Here is a 21,558-nt window from a genome sequence, read left to right on the forward strand (position 1 = left end):
ACCAGCGGCCCTGCCCCCCATCTCAAGGATCTGGGCATGAGGAGAGGTTTATTTTCCTTAGTTACTGCGTGCTTTCTGGACTCCCCAATTCACATATATCTGCCTTCACACTGCTGGGTCTTGCCTCTCAGGTCTGCGTTAACCCAGACGGTGGAGCTCTGTGCCTTTTCTTTGCCTTCCCCAGGTAAGACACTTACGCATAGTAGACTTTTATATTTTGAAGTTCATAGAGAGGGTCTCATCTCAGCCTAGCGCAGGACCTTGCCAGCCTCTGAAGAGAAGCTCCCCTTCCCCTTCTCCGGTCCCTCACTCCCCAGGGAAACCCCCAAATCCCAATTCACTCTGGAGAGCAATTTCGTTTTATCTTTGCTCACCTTCTGCCTTCCAAGCCCTGCCCGGGAGCCTATTTTTCCACAATTAAAATGGCCAACAAAACTCTTTTGTTAAACAAAACACTCTTCTCTCCCTGAAAGGAACTCTGCACTAGTTTTTGTTTTTTTTTTTTAAATCCCGTTTTTTGTTTGTTTGGGTTTTCTTGGCCGCGCTGTGCGGCATGCGGGACCCTAGTTCACAGCCCAGGGATTGAACCCGCGCCCCCTGCAGTGGAAGCGCCGAGTCTTAACCACTGGGCCGCCAGGGAATTCCCATCTGCACAAGTCTGATACATTCAAAATGGGTAAAAGGCTGTGCAGTAAAAAATCTCCTTGTCACCCAGACACCCAGTTCCCCTACCTGAGGCTGACTGGCCAACCACGAAGAAAGGGGAACTTTCTGGAAGGAACCTGGAATCATTCACAGACTCAAAGGAACATTTGAACAACCAGTCCTGGACAGAGGCAAAAATGTGTCATCTCTGCTCCTTTCTGTGTGTTGGGATCATTCTTTCAAATTAACTCACTCCAAAAAAAAAAAAAAAATGGGGGACAAGACTATTCCTGACTCACATCTACAGCTACAGCTTCACCAGAGAGAAAATTAACCTGTTCCCTCAGCTCCAGTAGAAGAATCCAAGGGAAGAGCTTAAGTCCTATGCCCACCACTGGCTCAACTACTGTGGCCAGGAGGCTGGGGTGCTATGATTGGGCTGGCTTGAGTCAGATGCCTGCTTTTCAGTCACTGTGACCAGGCTGGAATTGTCACGGGACAAGATCGAGGCATCCATTTGAATTGCACGGCTAGAGCCCAGAAGGAGCCATCCCCAAAGGGAAGGAGGTATATATATGCCCAGAGGAAGGGAGAAGTGCTAGGCTGACAAGGTTAACAGGTACCTACTACATACATATATACAGTGGGGGTCGGGGCTCAGCTTGAGCCAAGGAGTGTTCATTCTGGGGTTCTCACTGACCCAGAAGCTGAGTGGAGCACAAAAGACACGGTCCCTGCCATCTAAAGACTTGCAGGATAGTAAGGGGAACAGACTAGAAAGGGTCTCAAAGCCGTGGTCCATAAACTTTCTTGAGTTAAAAAAAATGTTTGGGCATACAGATATGTACATAAATGTGTTACTACGTACGCTCTGAATCATATGATAGAAAATTAAAGGGACAAGATAAATATTTTAAAGCATTATTAAACTTTATATTATTTGTGATTCAAAGAATACTTTTTGTTCTGTCACTGAAAATGAGGGTTTGGGTAAGATGATGTCTAAGGTTGCTCTCAGCTCTGCATGTTACGTTCATAGTGTCCAGATGTGGAGATGACAGGATACAAGTACTAAGAGTATATTTCCTTCATTCCTCTAATACCACTGCCACCAATGGGAATAATTGTGAACTGCATTTAAGTTTATTTAAAGGCATGTGTCAAGATTTGAGTGTCATTGGGAAAGGACAAATGGGTGGCATCTAAGAGATGCAACAAGGTGACATTTATCTGGGTGAATTCATTGCAGTTCAAGGCTTGGAGCTTGCCAGAGCAAAAACAAACCAAAATGAGAAATTGCTTGTTCCTGAGTGCTTGCTATGTGTTAGGCATTCAGCTGCACCTCACTTACATCTGTTATCTTGCAATGAGTAATAGGGATCGGGAGTGCTTCTTGAGCTCCTAACCTGTGACAGGCACTGTTCTAAGCACTTGATTTGAACGAACTCACGTAATCTGCACAATATCTCTATGAGATACGTGCTACTATTATCCCTCACTAATAATGAGGTCATGGAGGTGCTGATAAGTTCATGACTTGCCCAAGGTCCACATCTAGTAAGTGGCAGCGCTGGGCTAAGGACCCAGATGATCTCACTCCTCAGCCCACTTTCTAAATCACTGCACCATCTCTGCAAGCCCGTGAGACTGCAAACCAGCACCTGGTGCTACCTCCCTTGCACATTGGGAATTTGATCTAAATATTTTTCCAGAGTTCCAGGCAGGGATGCTAAATCATGCTGACTCTCAGAGCCTGATGGATAAGCCAGAGTATCAGTTTAATAATTTCCAGGGGTGGTCTGGACATTTGCATCAGTCTGACCTGCATGTTGTCTCCCAGAAGCTACACGGGAACCTGCATCATCAAAAGTTTGCCTGGTGGACATAGAAACAGAATAGAGAGCGTGAGCTCTATAACTGAACCGTTTAATGACCCCAGTATCCTTTGTCCTGATATGTCTGCCTCCACAATCATGATACTTTTTTTTTTCTGTATCTGACTGTAAGTTTTTGTTGGCCTGAGACATATCTCCAAGGCTGACTAATTTGGCCTGAGACATATCTCCAAGGCTGACTAATTTTCTCAGCCTGTCCCATTTTTTCTTTAGGTGTATTAATGATTCAACCAATCCCCTGTCAGTCTGGTTGCCCTGGACATCATGCCTTCTCTTGGAGCTGACTTTTCCTATCCTTACCTTCTGATTCACCATTCAATCACCCAAAAATATTCATGAGCATTTCTGTGTGCAAGAGATGGAGGATAACAGTGGAGATATTTTAGTGAAACATACTTACTATGCAAACTAATGGAAAAAATGAGGTTATTTCAGATAGTGATAAATGCTATGAAAAATTTCGAGTAGGATAACAGGATTGAGTGTTGGGATGGAGGAGGGTGTTGGGCTGCAGACAGGGTGGACAGGGAATGTCTCTCGGAGGAGGTAAAGTCTGAACTGAGCCCTGCACACTAAGAAGGAGCCAGTCAGGTGAACATACTTTCCTGTTGATCTTAAGAGTTTAGCTCTCAGGGGAATTGCTTCATGCCTATCATTCGAAGTGGAAATTCATCGCCTGTCTCTATAGAGACAATGTGGCACAAATTACATAATTACGGTTGCATTAGTGTTGTGTGTTGCGTACTCAAATGGTAAGACAACCATGCTTTTCAATCCAAAACGCAGAATGCATGGTTTAACGTGTAGCGTGTGGGCTGGGTATGAAATCAGGGCTATCTTGGATTTTCCAAGGCATGATTACTATCATTGATAAACTTCAGGGGGTTGGCCTGGGCACCTGACCCACTGCTGATATGAGAAGTGTATTTCTAGTTTCTAAAAAGCGAAATAACAGGTGTACTTTTGGAATAAAACTGCTTGCCATTTGGGACCGTATCTCTTTTCCCCAACCAGATTACACGTTCTTCCCTCAGAGCAAAGTCTGAGTTTTACACTTTTTTGAATCCCTCAAAGCACCTCCCAGAGCGCTGGGCACGTAGAAGACACAAAAAGGTCCATGGGTTTGCCTTAAATTCCCAACATGCACTTGACTGGGAAACACCGAGTCCTTTTGTCCCTCTCGGGCTCGGAGTGCCGAGGTGCTGTTCACCCTCCTGCCGCATGGGGGCGCAAAGGGAATGCCGCGCGGTGAGGACGAGCGGCTGGCGCCGGTATTGGCCCGGGAGGGCCGAACTCCCATAATGCACCTTGTATCAACACGGCGCTGGGGGCAGCTTCGAGGAGGGGTCTGGGGTGCCCAGCGGACCTGCACGCACCCCGAGGCGTATCAGGCGGGGCCCGGGTGTTGGGGGGCGACTGGCAGCCATGGCGGAGTCGGCGCCTGCTCGGGTAGGAGTCCTCCTGGCGCGGACCCGAGGGCGCGTTCGGGACGGCGGAGCCCGGCCGGGGCGGGGCTTCGAGGTGCGGGGCTGGGCGGCCGTGGTCCGCAGCTGGCGTGGGTCAACGCCGACCTCCCCGCGCAACCCCAGAGCTCTGCCCTCCCCCTGTCGGTTTCCTCCGCGTCGGGCCACAGCCCCAGTGCCACGCGCCTTCGCCGAGAAACTTCTCGGAGGTTTGCTTCATGTTCTTGGATTTGCTACCGTCCCTACACGTTTTCGTCGCGACCTAAGAGAGCCCGTTTCCAGGCTGGCGAGGGGGCGCGGATTGGAAATCCTGGGTCCCCGTCACTGCCAGTGAAATTGCCCGGTGCTTCGGGGACCCCAGGACTCTGCCTCTCTGCGACCAGCTCGTTCTCGGGCTGATGGGTTTTCCTCGTTCCATCTGCTGTGCTCTCCTGCTACAGACTCTGCCCTGGGCTGCAGCCGCAGGTTGAAGTCAGGCTGGGCTTCCTCTCCTTGGGACAGGTGTTATCTCACGGTGTAGTTGTAGGCTTTTGTCTGTGAAGCTGTCGATCTCTTTCCCTCTTCCCCTTCCCCTTCCCCAAACGTCCCCATTCAGGGAATGGCAAGACGCGGAGCTTGGGCACGGTGTCGGGAAACTAGGTGTCAGCCGTAACTCAGCTCTCAGCTATCCACTTTAGTGATTTTAGGCAACTTTGTTCACTTGAAGCCTCCTTTTCCTTAGCTGTAAGTTGAGAGTGTTGGACTAGATACTAGATGATCTCTAAGGTTTCTGGTAGCTCTGACACTCATTACAAAGTGGTGGTTGTTTTGATGATACAAGATGATTTGTTATAGGAAGGGTAGATGGAGTTTAATTGGTTTTTAGTGCAGCATTTCTCGATCTAGAAACACTTTCAAAATCATGTGAGACCTTTGTGGGAGTAGAGGGCTAAGGAGATCCTGTAGTGAAAACTTGACCATGAGCTGGGTGCGTTGTGTTTGGTTCTTGTAGGAAGTGGGTAAGAACTAAGAGGGGTAGGATTGGAAGACTTAACACAGTGTTTGCTTTCAACAAATTATGGAAACAAGACACAAATGTTCATGATATCACGATATTTACCTCGTTTGATTCCTTTAAGTTAAGGTGATCCAGTCAAAGACTTGCCTTTTCCCCAAGATCAAATTGTAGTACTAAAGTCAGGCAGGAGGACAAGTTACTAATTTCCAGAGTACTTCTTGACTGGTCAGTGCGGTTACCTACATGTCTTCAACAGACCTTGTTAAAAAGAAGTCTTAAAGATCCTCCAGAATCCCCAACTATGCTTTAAGTAATTTATGGATCTGTCATTGCAGAACGTATTTAAATTGTCCTCGAGCATATTTCTTTTCTCATCTTCAGATGAAGATTCTGTACCTCTTATTTGACAGTATGGCCAAGTGGGTGCCCTGATGAAAACAACTAAAAATGCTGAGGGGGAAAACCAAATATATTTGAAATGTAGCTAGTAAAGAATACGTGGAGCCCAAAGACTAAGTGAAAGATGGAGCGCTTAAGAGGTAAGCAGAGTTCTGAAGCCAACTTTGAGGGCATTTGCTGAACATTCATCTGTAGTGTTTATGACCTCAAGGGGCCTGGAAAATAGAAGACAAAACTCAGAGCCTACGGTGGGGAGTCTAAGACGCCTCCTACTCCAGTCTCATAAAACTGAGACTTCAAAGGGCAACGTTCAGCGTGAACTGGAAGTAAGCTCTTACCCCCAAGGAGTGATTGCAGAGAAAATCATGTCAAACCTTGGTGCTGGGAGATGGGTGCAAGGTGCCCCTTGAGAATTCATGTTGACTCTCAAGTGGGTTTATTGCCTGAATTCACATGACCTTGGTGTCTGGGAAACCTTAAGCCAAGAATTTAGTTTAAAGTAGAGCCTCCAGCCGTCTATAAGAAATAAACACAGATCTTCTCCAGAGGAGTCTACACTTAACTCAGACTTCAGATAATTCTCAGATAAAATTCCAAGAAAAATGAATTCACAATAAAAAGTTATCCAAAAAGTGATGAAAAACTATGAGAAAAAGCCAGTAAAATTAATGGGCAACAAAATTAGACCTTCAGAGATTTCAGATATTGCAATTCCAGAAGAAAAACATATTGGAATTCCAGTAGGAAACACACACACACACACACACACACACATGCACACACACAATCTGCGCTGGAGGACATATTTGATGAATAGCTAATGGCTGAGGATATTGTAGGACTGATGCAAGTACTAATACTTAGAAGTCCCGTGGATCCCAGTCAGGATAAACATAAAGAAATCTCTACCTAGACACATAATAGTGCAAGTACAGAATACAAGGCAGAGAGAATTCTTAAAACAGCCAAACAAAAAAGATTAACTTCAAATGAACCATTGTAAGGCTGATGAGGTTCAGCTTCTCAGCAACAGTGGAAGCCAGCCAACAGTAGAATGGTTTCATCAAAGGGCTAAAAGAAAATAACTATGTAATCCCCTATTTGAAAGCTGTGCAAAAGTATCTTTCAAAAAAAAACGGTAAAATAAAATATTTTCAGACAAATTAAAACTGACAATTTGTTACCAATATACTCTCACTAAAGGAAGTTCTAAAGGATATACTTCAGGTACAAGGAAAATTATCTCAAGTGGAAAGTGAAAGCGTAAGAAAGTATGATGATCCATTAAAATGGGTAAATCTAAACAACTATTGGCTGAATAAAACAGTAATAATCTCTTGTGGGTTAAGAACAAAGGCAGAATTAAAATACATGGCAGCATTGATGTAAACGTTAGGAAGAGATGATCAGAATTCAGATATTTAAAGGTCTGTAAGTAATTTCTAGGATGGTTGCTAAAAGACTAGAAATTGGCTGTATAACTTACAATTTAAAAGGGGGGATAATAGAATAAGAAAAAGTCATCTAAAAGAAGGCAAGAAAGAAGATGGGATAAATAGCACAAAAAAGTTAAAGATAATTAAAAAAATAAACAATTACAATAAATGTAAATGGACTAAATGTTCTAGTTAAAAGGCAAAGATTGATAGGATTGGTTAAAGTTCAGCAAATGGCTTATAAGAGATACAACTGAAAGATAAAGCTATAGAACTGGTTGAATATAACAGGATATGAAAACATGTAACCAGGCTAATACTAATCAAAAGAAAAATGGCTTAACTGTATTAATATTGCTAGAGATAGAGGGCTACTACTACTTTTATAATGGTAAAAGACTCAATTTACCAGGCTGATAGGACGGTTCTAATCTTATGTGCACCTAATTATATTGTCTCAAAATATATAAAACAAAAATTGATAGAACTACAAGGAAAATTCATTATCACAGTAGAAATTTTAACACAACCTTAGTATTTTATCAAGCAGAAAAAAACTAGTAAGGGTGTAGTGCATTCAATAGTACTTTCTGAGATGATGGAAATATTCTCTCTGTCCTGTTCAGTATAGTAGCTACAAAGTACATGTGGCTATTTGAGCGCTTGCAATGTGGCTCAGTAGCTGAGGAACTGAATTTTTAATTTAATTTTAATTAATTTAAATTTAAGCATCCACATGTTTCTAGTGGCTGTTATATTGGACAGCACAGATATAGAGGATAATACTAATTTTTTAAATCCACATATCAATATATAATTTCAATGTTCAGAGAGATTAATGAAAAAAGAGAGAAGGCAAAAACACCCCATTAGAAATGAAAGTGTGTTCTGGTGGCTGATGCTGACTGTAGACTGGGACCTTAGGTAGGGTTGTTGAACAGAACATCACCATCACCACCAACAACATCCCTCTCCATGTGGCTTGGGATTCTTCAGGTGATTCCAGCACCTACATGCCTATGATTTGCTCTGCTTGACATGGAGTGGGGCAGACACAAACTGTCCCTGACAAACCCTCCTTTAATTGCAGATTCGTGAACAATATAGATGTTGTTGTCTTAAGCCACAAATTTTGGAATTATTTATGATATAGCAATTGATGATTGGAACAGATACCTATGGAATATATTTAAATACCAAAAGGTATTTAAAAATACCTTACAAAAGGAGTATATACTGTGTGTGTGAATTGAAACATTTTATCCTAAAGATGTCACTTCTCAAATTTATCTATGGATTTGATGCAGTGCCAAACAAACTCTCTAAAGATATTTTTATGAAACCTTTCGAGCTTGTAAACTATCCACGGGCCAAAATTAGTCAAGATACTCCTGTAAAATAAGGAGGTGGGACTTGTATCAATAATTATCAAAAAGCTGTGGTCATTAAGATGGTAATTTTGGTAAAGCAGTAGAAAAATTGACCCATAGAACAGAACAGAGATGCCAGAAACAGACTGACTGTATGTATGAAAACTTGATTTATGACAGAGATAGCATTAAAAATTAGTGGGTAAATGATGGATTTTTCATTACATAGTATTAGATGTATTGACTTTCCATATGAAAATCGAGGCTTGCACTGTACACAAATACTGTCTCAGTTCTAGTTGAGATAAATACTTAAATGTGAAAGTCAAAACTATCAAGTGTTTAGAAGACAGTATTGTGGGATATAGATTTTTTTTTACACCTGACACAAAAGTTCAAACCACAAAAGAATTAATACTGATAAAACTCAACTACATTAAAACTAAGGACTTTTAATCAAGTGATAATAAAGAGAATTTTAAAATGAGGCACAAATAAGGGAAGTTATTTGTAACACATATGACTGATAAAGATTAGTATACAGAATTTACAGAGAAATTGTATGAGACAACCTCATAGATCCTATGAGAAGTCAGATAACCCAAAAGATAAATGGATTAAAGATTTCAGCACTGAAGGGGAAGTTTGAATGGCCAATAAACGTAAAAAAGATGCTTATCCCTTGTTAAAAATCAAGGAAAATGCAGGTTAAAACCATGATGAGGTATCATTTCAGATCTACTAGAGGGACACAAATTTTAGTTTGACAGTAACAAATGTTGATGAAGCTGTGGAACAGCCAGAATACTTACAGACTTCTGACAGGAATGAAATTGGTATGACTGCTTTGGAAAACATTTGACAGTATCTGCCTAAGTTCAGGATGTGTATATACCCTATGAGCCAACAATTCCCCTCCTAGGACTATACCCTTGGGAAACTTGCCCATGTCCACTAGAAGCCAGACACAATTCTATTTATCATAGCACTGCTTGTAATGACAGAGATGGGGAAACATCAATAGTGGAATAGAAAAATAAACTGTGGTATAGTCACATGATGGAATATTATACAGCAATGAAAATGAATTAATTAAAGCCACCTGCAACAACAGGCTATTCCCAGGAGTTGTAGAAGAGCGACTTGTTCATATAAAATCCTAAAACATGCAAAATTAAAAGAATATATATATATATTTTTTTAAGATATGTGAGGTACATCCTTAACTTTTTTTAAAAAATTAATTTATTTATTTTATTTATGGCTGTGTTGGGTCTTCGTTTCTCTGCGAGGGCTTTCTCCAGTTGCGGCAAGCGGGGGCCACTCTTCATCGCGGTGCGCGGGCCTCTCACTATCGCGGCCTCTCTTGTTGCGGAGCACAGGCTCCAGACGCGCAGGCTCAGTAATTGTGGCTCACGGGCCCAGTTGCTCTGCGGCATGTGGGATCTTCCCAGACCAGGGCTCGAACCCGTGTCCCCTGCATTGGCAGGCAGATTCTCAACCACTGCACCACCAGAGAAGCCCCAAAAGAATATATTTTTTTAGGAAACAAACGTTAAAAAAAAACCAAACATGAAAAAGGGCAGTTAATAGTAAAAACCAAATTTGGGATAGTAGTTACTCAGAGAGTTGCACAAAGGACTGTAAAGGTGATATATATAAAACACACACATACACACACAGGCATACCTCATTGTATTGTGCTTTGCTTTATTGCACTTGGTAGATACTGTGTTTCTTAAAAACTGAAGGTTTGTGGCAACGCTGTGTTGAGCAAGTCTGTCATCCACCATTTTCCCAACATATTTGCTCACTTTGTGTCTCTGTGTCACATTTTGGTAATTCTCAAAATATTTTGAACTTTTTCATTGTTATTATATTTGTTATGGTGATCTGTGAACTTTGATGTTAATATTACAGAAAGAAGGCTCAGATGATGGTCAGCATTTTTTAGCTGAAAAAATTTAATTTTTTAATTAAGGTATATACTTTTTTTAGACGTAATGCCATTGCATTAGACTACAGAATAGTGTAAACATAACTTTTTCTATGTACTAGAAAACCAAAAAATTCATGTGACTTGCTTTATTGTGATACTTGCTTTAAGAACCCACAGTATCTCCAAGGTATGCTGTGTGCATGTGTATATGTGTGTGTATGTGTGTATATACATATATATTTAATTTTAATTAATTAATTTTTTAAACTGAGTGGTGGTTACGTGGAGATTTGTTGTCACTACTTTATATATTTTATGTATTATGTAAATATTCTTTTTTTAACTATTCAATATTAAAATGTCATGGTATCTCAGAGTTAGAAGTGACCTTAAATATCATCTAGTCCAGCTTAAGCAAGTATCACTTTAGAGCGTTATTTAATTGTTTAGTGTTTTACTCAAGCAGATTGTAGGTGTCTTAACAACAGGGGCTGTGTCTTGTACTTAATGGGGTTCAGACCATGGCTGCAGGCCCAATGTATGATACATGATCTGACACTATGATACAATATGCAAGCAGGACTGTCCCAGAAAATCTAGAAATACGGTCAGTGTAAGTATACTTTTAAAAAATTTCTCACTACCTTCAGGAATATTCTTATATATGGAATTTAAGAAAAAAATTATGGAGGAATACGTGTTTATTGAAAAAGTCAAACAAGCAATAATTTATCATCAAAGATTAAAATTCCTCTCTCTCATATTCTGAGGCTGACTCGTGTTAGTATAGTTTGGTGAATATCTTCCCAAACCTTTCTGTGTGTGGAAACATATACACGTATCTTTTCTCGTCTTTAGGAAAATGAAGTCGTAATAAATATATTTCCCTAAAAGTTGACAGCCTATCAATGTATGATGAACAGTCTTCCAAACCATACATATAGCTCTAACTCATTCTTTATAACAGTCATATAACATCATCTTTGGTTGTGCCATAATTTATTTAACCATCCTCTTATTAATAGACATCTAGAGAGAGTTCCCTCGCGTTCCAGTGGTTAGGACTCGGTGCTTTCACTGCCATGGCCCGGGTTTAATCCCTGGTTGGGGAACTAAGATACCACAAGCCACGCGGTGTGGCCAAAAAAAAAAAATTTGATATCTAGATTATTTCCAGGTTTTGGCTAGTCCAGAGAATGTTGCCAGTAATCATCTTTGTATGTATGTCACTAAACAATAATGCCGTTTATTTTTGAAGATTCCCATAGTGGTATTACTAGGTGAAAGGGTTTTTAATGACTTTCTGGATATTTTCTTTCCTCAAAGTTTGTAGTATTTTTCATTCCTTCCAGGAGTGTTATGAAAGTGCCAGTTTTACCATGTCATAGTCAGCTCTGAATGATGTTCCTGTCCCTTTCTTTCATATTTCTCAACCTCGTGGGTGAAAAGTGGTTTCACTTGGTTGTATCTGCATTCCTGACTGCTAATGTGGCTGTCTTTTCATTGGCTTATTGACCACCTGCATTTCCACTTTCGCAAATTATTTATAGTTGCAGTTTTATCTTTGGGTTGTTTATCTTTTCTTTGCACTTCATATGCTGTTTACAAATATTCTCTCCCTGTTTGTTTTTAGACTTTGTTTATGGTATCTTTTATGATAGCTAATATTTTCTCCTTCCTTAACATTCTGAGTGCTGTTTACTGAGATATAATTTACATACAGTAAAATTCACTCCTTCCGCATAACTGTAGTTAAGTGAGTTTTGAAAAATGTGTAGCCATCATATTACCAAGTTATAGAATATTGTCATCATCCCAGAAATTACCCCTAAGTAATTAATTTCCCCCAGTCCCAGCATCTGGCAACCACTGATCTCTGTTTGGTGTCTATAGTTTTGCCTTTTCCTCAATGTCACGTAAATGGAATACAGTATGTAGCATTTTGTGTCTGGCTTCTTTCACGTAGCCTAGTGATTTTGATATTTACCCATGTTGTTACAAGTCTCAATAATTTGTTCCTTTTTATTGCTGAGGAGTATTCTGATATATGATATGTCTTTCCTAGGGCTGCTGTAAAAAAAATCCCACCAACTAGGTGTCTTAACCAAAAAATGTACTGTCTCACAGTTCCGGAGGCTAGAAGTCTGAAATCAGGGTGTCCACTGGATTGGTTCCTTATGAGGACCGTGAGGGAGAGTCAGTTCCATGCCTCTCCCCTAGCTTCTGGTGGTGCCAGGTGTTTCCTTGACTTGTTGCAGCATGACTCCAACCTCTGCCTCCCATTTTCACGTGGTTGTCTTCTCCCTGTATGTGCCTTCACATTGTCTCTTCTCTCTCTGTGTGTTTGTCTGTATTTCTCCTTCTTTATTAGGACACCAGTCACATTGGATTAGAGCCCACCGTCATGACCTCATTTTAACTTGATTACTCGGTAAAGACTATCTCCAAGTAAAATCACGTTGTGAGGTACTAGGGGTTAGGACGTCCACATATCTTTTTGGGGAGACACAATTCAACCCATAACATATGAATGGACACAGTTTGTTTGTTTATCCATTCACCAGTTGATGGACATTCAAATTGTTTCTGTCATGATAGATAATTTAAAACAAGAGAAAAGAGGAACCTTGGCTTGCTTGCTCTTTTTAGCCTTTGACTATGTGGAAGAGGAGGGATGATATTCCTCTGCTCAGATCCCAACCCACCTTCCTGTTTGGAAAAAGTGCTAGAAAGCAACACAGTGCTGGCCACAGAAAGAAAAGAGGAGATTCCAAAAAACTAGAGACTTAGAGACCTTAAAGTTAAAAGCAGAACATGTGATGAAATGAATTTACCCAGCAATCTAATTTTTTTTTGTTTCATTTGTATTTTTCTTTTACATTAAACTTTTCTTTAAATCTTTTTTAAGGGGGATATTTAAGCTTTTGACTCGTATGCTTAATAATGAACTGAGTTGGTTAACTGGAGTAGGTCATGGCCAAACTTAAGTGTTCAGTTCTGTGCTGGTTGGTTTCATCTTGTCCCCTCTTTCTCCAGACCATAAGCTCTGGCCCTAGCAGTTCTTTCAAAGATATTTCCTTTCAATGCCTTGTTCTCAGCGTCCTCATTATGGTTAGAGAAGCAGCCTTGAATCAAGTGTATGCTGTTACACTTGAGAATATGAAGTTTCAGGGGTTTAGGACTGAAATGAACATGCAGTGGGACAGTGGGAGCAAGAGGGCAGTTCAGGAAGACTTCCCAAGTATTGGTTTTAGTAATTTTGAGGTTCAGCCACAGTGATTTTTCTACTGTCAGGGACAGACCATAAAAATGTGAAGTCTAAGGACAATGTCCGAGGACTTAGTCAAGTCATTTAAGTAAATGTTTATGAAGGATTTAGTAGGTGTTTTCACTATACTAGTTGCTAGGGTGCAAAGATGAATGAGGTGAGTCTTGTAGGTCCTGCTAAGGAATTTTGTCTTGATTGTGGGGAGCCATTGAAAGGTTTTTAGCAGGGCTGACGTGATCAACTACGAAGTCAAGCAGGAATGTGAAGTTGAGTGTGGATGTAAGTTACATCATTTATCATAGCAAAGTATTAGAAATAGTCCAAAATATCAAGTAGAAAGAAATGGGCTTAAAAAATGAATACTGATGCAGGAAAGTCTTACGGAATATGCTGACAGTGAAACACAGGTAACAAAACACGTACAATATGATTGCAGTTTTGTTGAAAACGAAACGAGTTAAAAGATGAAAAAAACTTATAGGAAATACACCAAAATTCCAACAGCTTATTTCTGGATGGTGGTATTTTACATACGTTTTTCTTTCTTTCTTCTTTTCAGTTTTTTCTTGTTACAGTATAGATGTATAGTTTGCAGTATCAGAATGTAAAAGCACCTGCTTTTTATTTTTATTTATTTTTTTATGTTCTTCATGCTTTTATTAGTTTACTAAGTGGTATATGCCTCTTAATCTCTTTTTAAAATTTATTTATTTATTTATTTATTTATTTATTTATGGCTGTGTTGGGTCTTCGTTGCTGTGCGCGGGCTTTCTCTGGTTGCAGCAATCGGGGCTCCTCTTTGTTGCGGTGCGCGGGCTTCTTACTGTCGTGGCTTCTCTTGTGGAGCACGGGCTCTAGGCGCACAGGCTTCAGTAGTTGTGGCACACGGACTCAGTAGTTGTAGCTTGCGGGCTCTAGAGCGCAGGCTCTGTAGTTGTGGCACACGGGCTTAGTTGCTCCGCGGCATGTGGGATCTTCCCAGGCCAGGGCTCGAACCCGTGTCCCCTGCATTGGCAGGCGGATTCTTAACCACTGCGCCACCAGGGAAGCCCCGCACATGCTTTTTAAATTAAAAAAAAAGGAAAGAAGTAGAAACTAGGTGCTGTAAGCGCTCCTGGACCCACTGGACCCGTTGTGCTTTTTCACCTGTTGTTTGGAAGTGACACTGACTGCCTGACCCCGTATCTGGTTCTTCAGCACAGGAGGAAGCACCGCTCCACCCCTTTGGCTTCCTCCACGCTGCCCCCACAAGCACCAGAGAAAAGCTCCTATTTGCAGACCACAGATATCTCACTCTGGACAGTGGTGGCCGCTATTCAAGCTGTGGAGAAGAAGATGGAGTCCCAGGCCGCCCGGCTGCAGAGCCTGGAGGGCCGGACGGGGACGGCCGAGAAGAAGCTGGCCGACTGCGAGAAGACGGCCGTGGAGCTGGGGAACCAGCTGGAGGGCAAGTGGGCCGTGCTGGGGACCCTGCTGCAGGAGTACGGGCTGCTGCAGAGGCGGCTGGAGAACGTGGAGAACCTGCTGAGGAACAGGAACTTCTGGGTCCTGCGGCTGCCCCCGGGCAGCAAGGGCGAGGCCCCCAAGGTTAGCCTTGAGGCTTGAGAGTCAGACCAGATGGGGTGGGCCCAGCCCTTTGTTAGTGAAGATTCTCAGTGGCTGGCTTTTCCTTCGTGGCTTTGATAGGGGACACTCACTGTGTGACGTTTGTGATTTCAGGTGTCCAGGTCACTTGAAAATGATGGAGTCTGTTTTTCAGAGCAGGAGTGGGAGAACCTGGAGGACTGGCAGAAGGAGCTGTACACGAACGTGATGAAAAGCAACTACGAGACTCTGGTCTCTCTAAGTAAGTAGCGGTTTTCTCCCTAGAACTCGCTCTCAGGCATCCTGCAATTCTTGGCCAGGTAGCTTGTGAGCCAGGCTGCACCTGTGATTCTAGTGGGCCGTGCATCCTCTCTTGGCCTCAGCCAGGTTGAGAAATGGGAGTCTCCAGGCCCTCAATTTATGAAGACTTTTGGAAAGGTCTTGGTGTTGTGCATTTGGTATTTCTTCTCTGTGTTCATGCAGTCAGTTCTTTTTTATTTTTAATTAATTGATTAGTTAATTAATTTGGTTGCACCAGGTCTTAGTTGCGGCAGGCGGGCTCCTTAGTTGTGGCATGTGAACTCTTAGTTGCAGCATGGATGTGGGATCTAGTTCCCTGACCGGGGATCAAACCCAGGCCCCCTGCACTGGGAGCATGGAGTCTTAACCACTGCGCCACCAGGGAAGTCCCAGTCAGTTCTTGATAATATTTACTAATAGATAAGATGTCATCGTGTGCCTTAGAGTATAACACGGCTAGGGTTCCTCATGCTGCTTTTAATACTTAGGACTGCTTGACAAGAAATCCTTTGTTACCTGGGATGGGCAGACAGCATGGGCTCACCAAACACTGTTTCTTGGCGTTTACCTGGAATTACAGACGGTCCTTGTGGTCCCAGTGTTCATTTTGTGTTGATGAGAAGTGCCGATTGATAGATGTACATCTTTATATGTAAAATATAGGCTATTACATAATAAATGCATTTTGTTTGGTTGACAAAATCTTTTAGAACCTAGGTCCGTGGAGGCTTGTCAAGAAGGCCAGCGTGCCTGGAGCGAAGTGAGGGGGAGGGAAGTAGCAAATGGGTCAGAGATGGGACTGTGTGACCTCGACTGGGTCACGTGTTCTGCTAGTGGCTGTTTGCTTGTCTGTCATAGTGGGGGATAGCGGTGCTGACCTTACCTTGCAGTGCTGTAGCCCAGATGAAGTTAGATACCCGGAGAGGAGCCCATGTCCGTGGGTGGCAATGGTGGTGTTGGAAGGAAAGCAGTGGGGTCTGAAGCCTGACCACCTGCGCCTCAAGCGGCTGAGAAGGGGCGTTGAAGGCAGCAGTTAGCTGAATGGATCACTCGAATTGGCCATAATTTTCTAATTGTCCCAAACTGCTAAGGGAAAGTGACTTTGAATCTTTTGAAGTTTTAATATCAGCTCCTTGACATTGGTCACCTTGTTCATCGGCAAATGACCAGTACTCTCTCCTGGGCTCACACTGTGCCGTTTCCAACCCAGAGGTGCTTGGCCAGCCAGAAGGAGAAGCGGAGTTGGGTACGGAGATGCTGGGTGACTTGGAGGAGGAAGACTCTCGTGGTGTCCACCCAGGTGAGTGGCTCCAGAATACTCCACCCCATGCCCGCTCCCTGCAGCCTGCAGTGAGCTGCCCCACTGCTAAACTGCCAAACACTGATTGTTAGTAACCTCATCTGGCACTTATTTGTTCTAAAGTCCTTTATGATTATCATCAGTTCACCTGTTACACGTGTATCTTACCTCCTTAACTGCTGTGTGGAGCCCCTAAGGTTCACGGCCGTGTCATACTTCTGTATGCCCTGCAGACAGTGTAGAGTGTCTAACAGGCCTTAGTCAAAACCCTCTGGAGATTGAGAATAGGGTTGGTCAGATCTTCAGGAGTGAAGCTCACTGGGTAAGGGGCAGGAGAAACCGTTGTAAACCAGGTAATTTGGGGGGAATATGCAGGAAGAACAGAGCTGGATACATGAATTTTTAAGCTATAGGTTTAGTTGTTTGGTTTTTTAAAATTATTCACATTTATTATTTTAACACTCTGTAACACTTAAATTAGCTTAGGTGTTACCTATGTATATTTTACCATTTTCCACAGAGTTGAATACAAATTTGTGGACAAGCTTGGAGAATTTATAACACTGTTCTGTAAGAATGACATGTTCGGATCTCCGATCAGTATGTCTCTACCTGAGTGTAGGTTACTCTTTCAGGTCTTGCAGCCCAGTCTGTCTCATCCTCTTCCGGATTATCCTGACTCCCTTGATCCTGGGGTGCTTTGATTTGAGCCCTTCTGAAATTCACAGATGTTTGTTCAGCTCTGAAAAAACCGAAGGTGCTAGAATGTGATCTTTTTTGTGGCTCTTCTTTCTCTTGGCAGTGGAAGGGGTTATGATCAAGCAGGAGATACAGTACACGCAGGACGGCTCTGCGGATCTTCCTGGAGAGTTCTCGGGCATTGCCGAAGAGCACGCTTTCCTGAGCCCGGAGCAGCCCGAGCTCTGGGATGGTCAGGGACGTTCTGTCCTCTTGGAATCAGGTCCCGGGGACACTAATCCAGAGGAGCCCATGGAGGGCAGTAGAGACCCTAGCGGTGGCAGAACTCTGGGCTGCCCCCCGAAGCAGAAGTCTAACAGGCAGCTGCAGCTGGGTCAGCAGTGTGGGCAGGGCCTGAAGCTGAAAAGGGACACTGCTGGCCCCTACGGATGTTCCGAGTGCGAGGCCATCTTCCGCTGTAAGCAGCAGCTGGCCGCACATCTGCGGACCCACTCAGGATGGGAGCCTTACACGGCCTCGGAGCCAGAGGAGAGCCTTCGGCCCCGGCCCCGGCCCCGGCCCCGGCCCCGGCTTAAGCCCCAGCCCTGGAAGGCGAAGAAGCTGCACCAGTGTGATGTGTGCACGAGGAGCTTCAGCTGCAGGGTGAGCCTGCTGACCCACCAGCGCTGCCACCTGCAGGAGGGGCCCGGTGCCGGCCACCGCGTCCAGGAGCGCTTCTCACCCAACAGCCTGGTCGCCCTGCCCGGCCACATCCCTTGGAGGAAAAGCCGGAGCGCCCTCATCTGTGGTTACTGCGGCAAGAGCTTCAGCCACCCGTCCGACCTGGTGCGGCACCAGCGCATCCACACGGGCGAGCGGCCCTACAGCTGCCCGGAGTGTGAGAAGAGCTTTGTCCAGAAGCAGCACCTCCTGCAGCACCAGAAGATCCATCAGCGGGAGCGGGGCGGGCCAGCCCTGGAGCCCGGAAGGCCCAACGGCCTGCTTTAGGGGTGCCAGCCCCTCGCCCGACTGGGGGAGGCGGAGGGGGCTGGCACTGTCCCCCCGAAGAGACAGTGTAGCGTCAGGGACTGACTTCTTTCTGCGGGGAGTCACTTTGATTTGCTTTCCCTTGACCAGGCGCCAGGCCGAGCCCAAAGGCTGTCCTGAAAACCGCGGAAGAGGAAGAGTCGGGGCCAGGCCGAGCCCAAAGGCTGTCCTGAAAACCGCGGAAGAGGAAGAGTCGGGGCCAGGCCTCTCCTGCTGCCTTTACCCTGCTGCCGAGCTTGCCATCTCTGTGGCACCGTCAAGTCTCTGCTTTTCCCACCCGAGCTGATAGTCGTGGGCTGGGGTTGGCTCTCTGAGCCCGCAGGGCTGGTGGCCTGTTCCAGGGCCCGTCCCGGCATTCAGGTCTTCCCGAGGGTTGAGTCGGGCCAAAGGAGCGAGCAGACGTGTGGAAGCATAGCCCTCTCGTTGCTCTTCTTTTGTCATCTCCTTGTTAATAACAAGTAGAAGAAATAATTTAAATGAACTGCTTACCCTGCTCTGAAGAACATTTTTTCTTGGAATTAGATTTTAGTTGGTTAAAAAAAAAAAAGTCTGGCAATTTTTAAATTTCCAGAGTTGGAGAAGTTGTTCCTAACATGGGGACTGGGCCTGCCCTCTGGGAGGGGATCATTTATGGGGCTCTTTTAGCCCACCCACATTCAGTTAGGCCAGAGATCAGGGCCGTAGTGCTGGGCTCCCTCTTGAGCGGGTGCTTGGCACTCGGAATAGGGCTACCTGACCGAGAGGAGGAGAGTAGTAGGGTTAGACCCCAGAGCCCCTGTTGGGAATGAAGGGTCCTGTAAAGGAGCTGAGATACGGTCCTGCTTCTCTTGAGTTTGGGTTTCTCTCTGCTCTTCCATCCCATCCTTGCTGCGGTTCTGCAGCCTCCCAGTGTAGAAGACTACTTTTTACTTAAGGTTGTTCAGCTTATACCAGTGGTTACTTGAGTTGGTTTTTATTATACCAGTTGTTTCTTGAGGTTGTTCAGATCACACGCTTTCCACAGTAGTTCTGGGATTGACTATTCCTGAGATGATGGGAAAAAAGCACACAGATGCCCATCTCTCAGGAGTGTTGAATGCCTGCCCCACTGTTGTTTGGGGAGATGAGAGTGGGCTCCTGGGTCCTATGTGAATGTCCCCTTTGATGTTTGCAGTTGCCTAGAATAAAACTTACTACTAGCAAAACAAAAAACAAAAACCAAAAACCCCCCACAAAACTCCTATTTGATGTTTTTCTGCATTTGTCAAGAATACCCTCCTGGGGCCAAGATGGAGGCGGTGCCTGACCTGGAGCAGCGCCAGAGGCCTGATGGCGTAGCCTGACCTGCATCCTTCCTTAAACCTAGGGAGATGAGAAGAGGCGTGTATGGGAATACTCACCAACACCTGTGGTAGTCGAGGGCTGCAGGCAGTCTGAGCGTCTGAACGTTGGGAGGTAGAGAGGGCAGGTGAGACACGGTGGGTGCACCAGGAGTCCTGGGGAGCAGTTAGGGGTCTTGGCTTAGCTACACATGTGGCCGTATGGGTCCATCTTAAACATGGTGCTTAGTGGCGAATGTAAGAAGTTGAATGAGATCTATAACACAATACCATTTCTGTAAATTAAAAACATGCACACAAAACAAATCGCTTTGTAAGAACACATAGAAGCGAAAAGTTATATACAGGCATTATGGTTGCCCATGGGAGGAGTGAGTGGGATGTGGGGTTGAGAAGAAACAAATAAATAGATAAAAATGAGCTTGGTCGCTGTAAGGTAAGGGATCATCTTGGTGTAGAAACGGAACGTGGAGGGAAGCTGTCGTAGGGCAGCGCCGTGAGAGGTGCTCAGCTTCACTGTACGGAGGAAAACGTCTGGAGCGTCTCTCCTAAATCGCTTCTCCAGTCTCCTGCCTGCGAGTTTTTGCATTAGAGATACCCCCTATCCCATCCTTGACTATTCTTACCTCCCAGTGAGTGCTTTAACGTGACCAGCCTTTGCCTCGCATCATGGGGAGAAAAAGTACAAGATAGGGTCCTGTTTCTCCAGCGAAGTTAGGTTCTTCTTGAGGCAGGGAAATGATTGTCTTAATCCATCAGACTAGTGTCCTAATGGCTAATGTTTACTGAGCACTCATGTGCTAGTCACTGTTTTAAGTTCTTCACATAAAAGTGAACTTAATCCTCACAAGACCCTATGTGGTGGGTTTGATTATTACCCCGTTTCACACATGAGATGCGGGAGGAGACCTGAAAGGTGACGTAGAAGCAGAGGTGACGTAGAAGCAGAGGTGACGTAGAAGCAGAGCTGGCTGTGAACCAGGCCGTCTTGCCTCAGTGCTCGCGCACTGCACCACGGGCTCTGTTGCTTCTGGTTGACCACGATTAAGTACCTCGTGTCTGGGTTGGATTCTAAGTCCTTGTTGCCCAAAGTGTGGTCTCTGCACCAGCAGCATTGGCACCCCCTGGGAGCTCGGTAGAAAGGCGGGCTCTGAGACTCACTGAATCAGAATCTGCATTTTTAACAGGATCTCCAGGTCATGCTCTGCACACACAATACACTGTTTCAAGTGATAACAAAAAATCTTGCCTGCTTCAACTGTCCTTCATTGGAAGTCTGCTCTGCTGGGTGATGAGAAGGAAACAAGACTGTGCAACTGCCTCAAGGACAGGGATGATCAAGTGAGATTAAATCAACATACAGTGAAGAGTGAAATGCCAAACATCAGAGACTGATCTGTCCAATCTTCTTCCTATTCCACCGGGTAAGGGCCTCATCATCGCCCACCTGGTTTTCACTCAGTAACCTAACCGGTCTCCTACCCTTAATCACGTCCTTTTTGCTACCGGGGTGGTTGTCCTGGAAGACAGATTGGACGTGGGCTTTCCTCAAAGCCTTGCCGCGCACTCACTGGCTACTGATAAACAGCAAGCTTTAAGTGTAGAGCTCAAGACTTGGACAACCTAACCTACTCTGGGTTGGTTCACTTTTCACACTAAATTCTCTATGCTGCTGCCACAGTGGGATTCCCGTCATTTAGTCAATAAGCCATACTTTCCCATGACCGAATTCAGCTCAGGCTTTCCCTCTCTGGGGAATGCCCTTCTCTGTGAACCGAGGACTATTTATTTTTCACTATTCAGTTCGTAGGCCCCCTTTTGTGAAAGCTTCCCTTGTTCATTTCTTTTATTCAACAAATATATGTTGAGCACCTATTATTTAGGTACTGTTTTAAATACTTGGGGTATGTCAGTGTAC

At 44.3% G+C, this 21,558-nt stretch overlaps 1 protein-coding gene across 2 annotated transcripts; it reads left to right on the forward strand.

The window, feature by feature from the left end:
* The first annotated feature begins 3,874 nt into the window (after window positions 1–3,874).
* On the forward strand, window positions 3,875–21,558 carry ZNF212 (zinc finger protein 212). 2 transcript variants are annotated; one of them, XM_068549629.1, is made up of 5 exons: window positions 3,875–3,989; window positions 14,610–14,999; window positions 15,132–15,258; window positions 16,507–16,596; window positions 17,399–21,558. In XM_068549629.1, the coding sequence occupies exons 1-5, from the start codon at window positions 3,966–3,968 to the stop codon at window positions 18,280–18,282; spliced, it is 1,515 nt and encodes a 504-aa protein (XP_068405730.1). In that variant the 5' UTR covers window positions 3,875–3,965; the 3' UTR covers window positions 18,283–21,558. The 2 variants fall into 2 exon arrangements, with proteins under 2 accessions (XP_068405730.1, XP_068405731.1); XM_068549630.1 differs by having other exon boundaries at window positions 15,177–15,258.

This window comes from Eschrichtius robustus, chromosome 8 (genome assembly GCF_028021215.1).
Source record: "Eschrichtius robustus isolate mEscRob2 chromosome 8, mEscRob2.pri, whole genome shotgun sequence".
NCBI lineage: Eukaryota > Metazoa > Chordata > Mammalia > Artiodactyla > Eschrichtiidae > Eschrichtius > Eschrichtius robustus.

Coding starts and splice junctions, on each gene's coding strand:
- ZNF212 (XM_068549629.1), top strand. CDS start 3,966: ATGGCGGAGTCGGCGCCTGCTCGG. Junction 3,990..14,609: donor CGGAGTCGGCGCCTGCTCGG/GTAGGAGTCCTC, acceptor CTGGTTCTTCAG/CACAGGAGGAAGCACCGCTC. Junction 16,597..17,398: donor CTCTCGTGGTGTCCACCCAG/GTGAGTGGCTCC, acceptor TTCTCTTGGCAG/TGGAAGGGGTTATGATCAAG.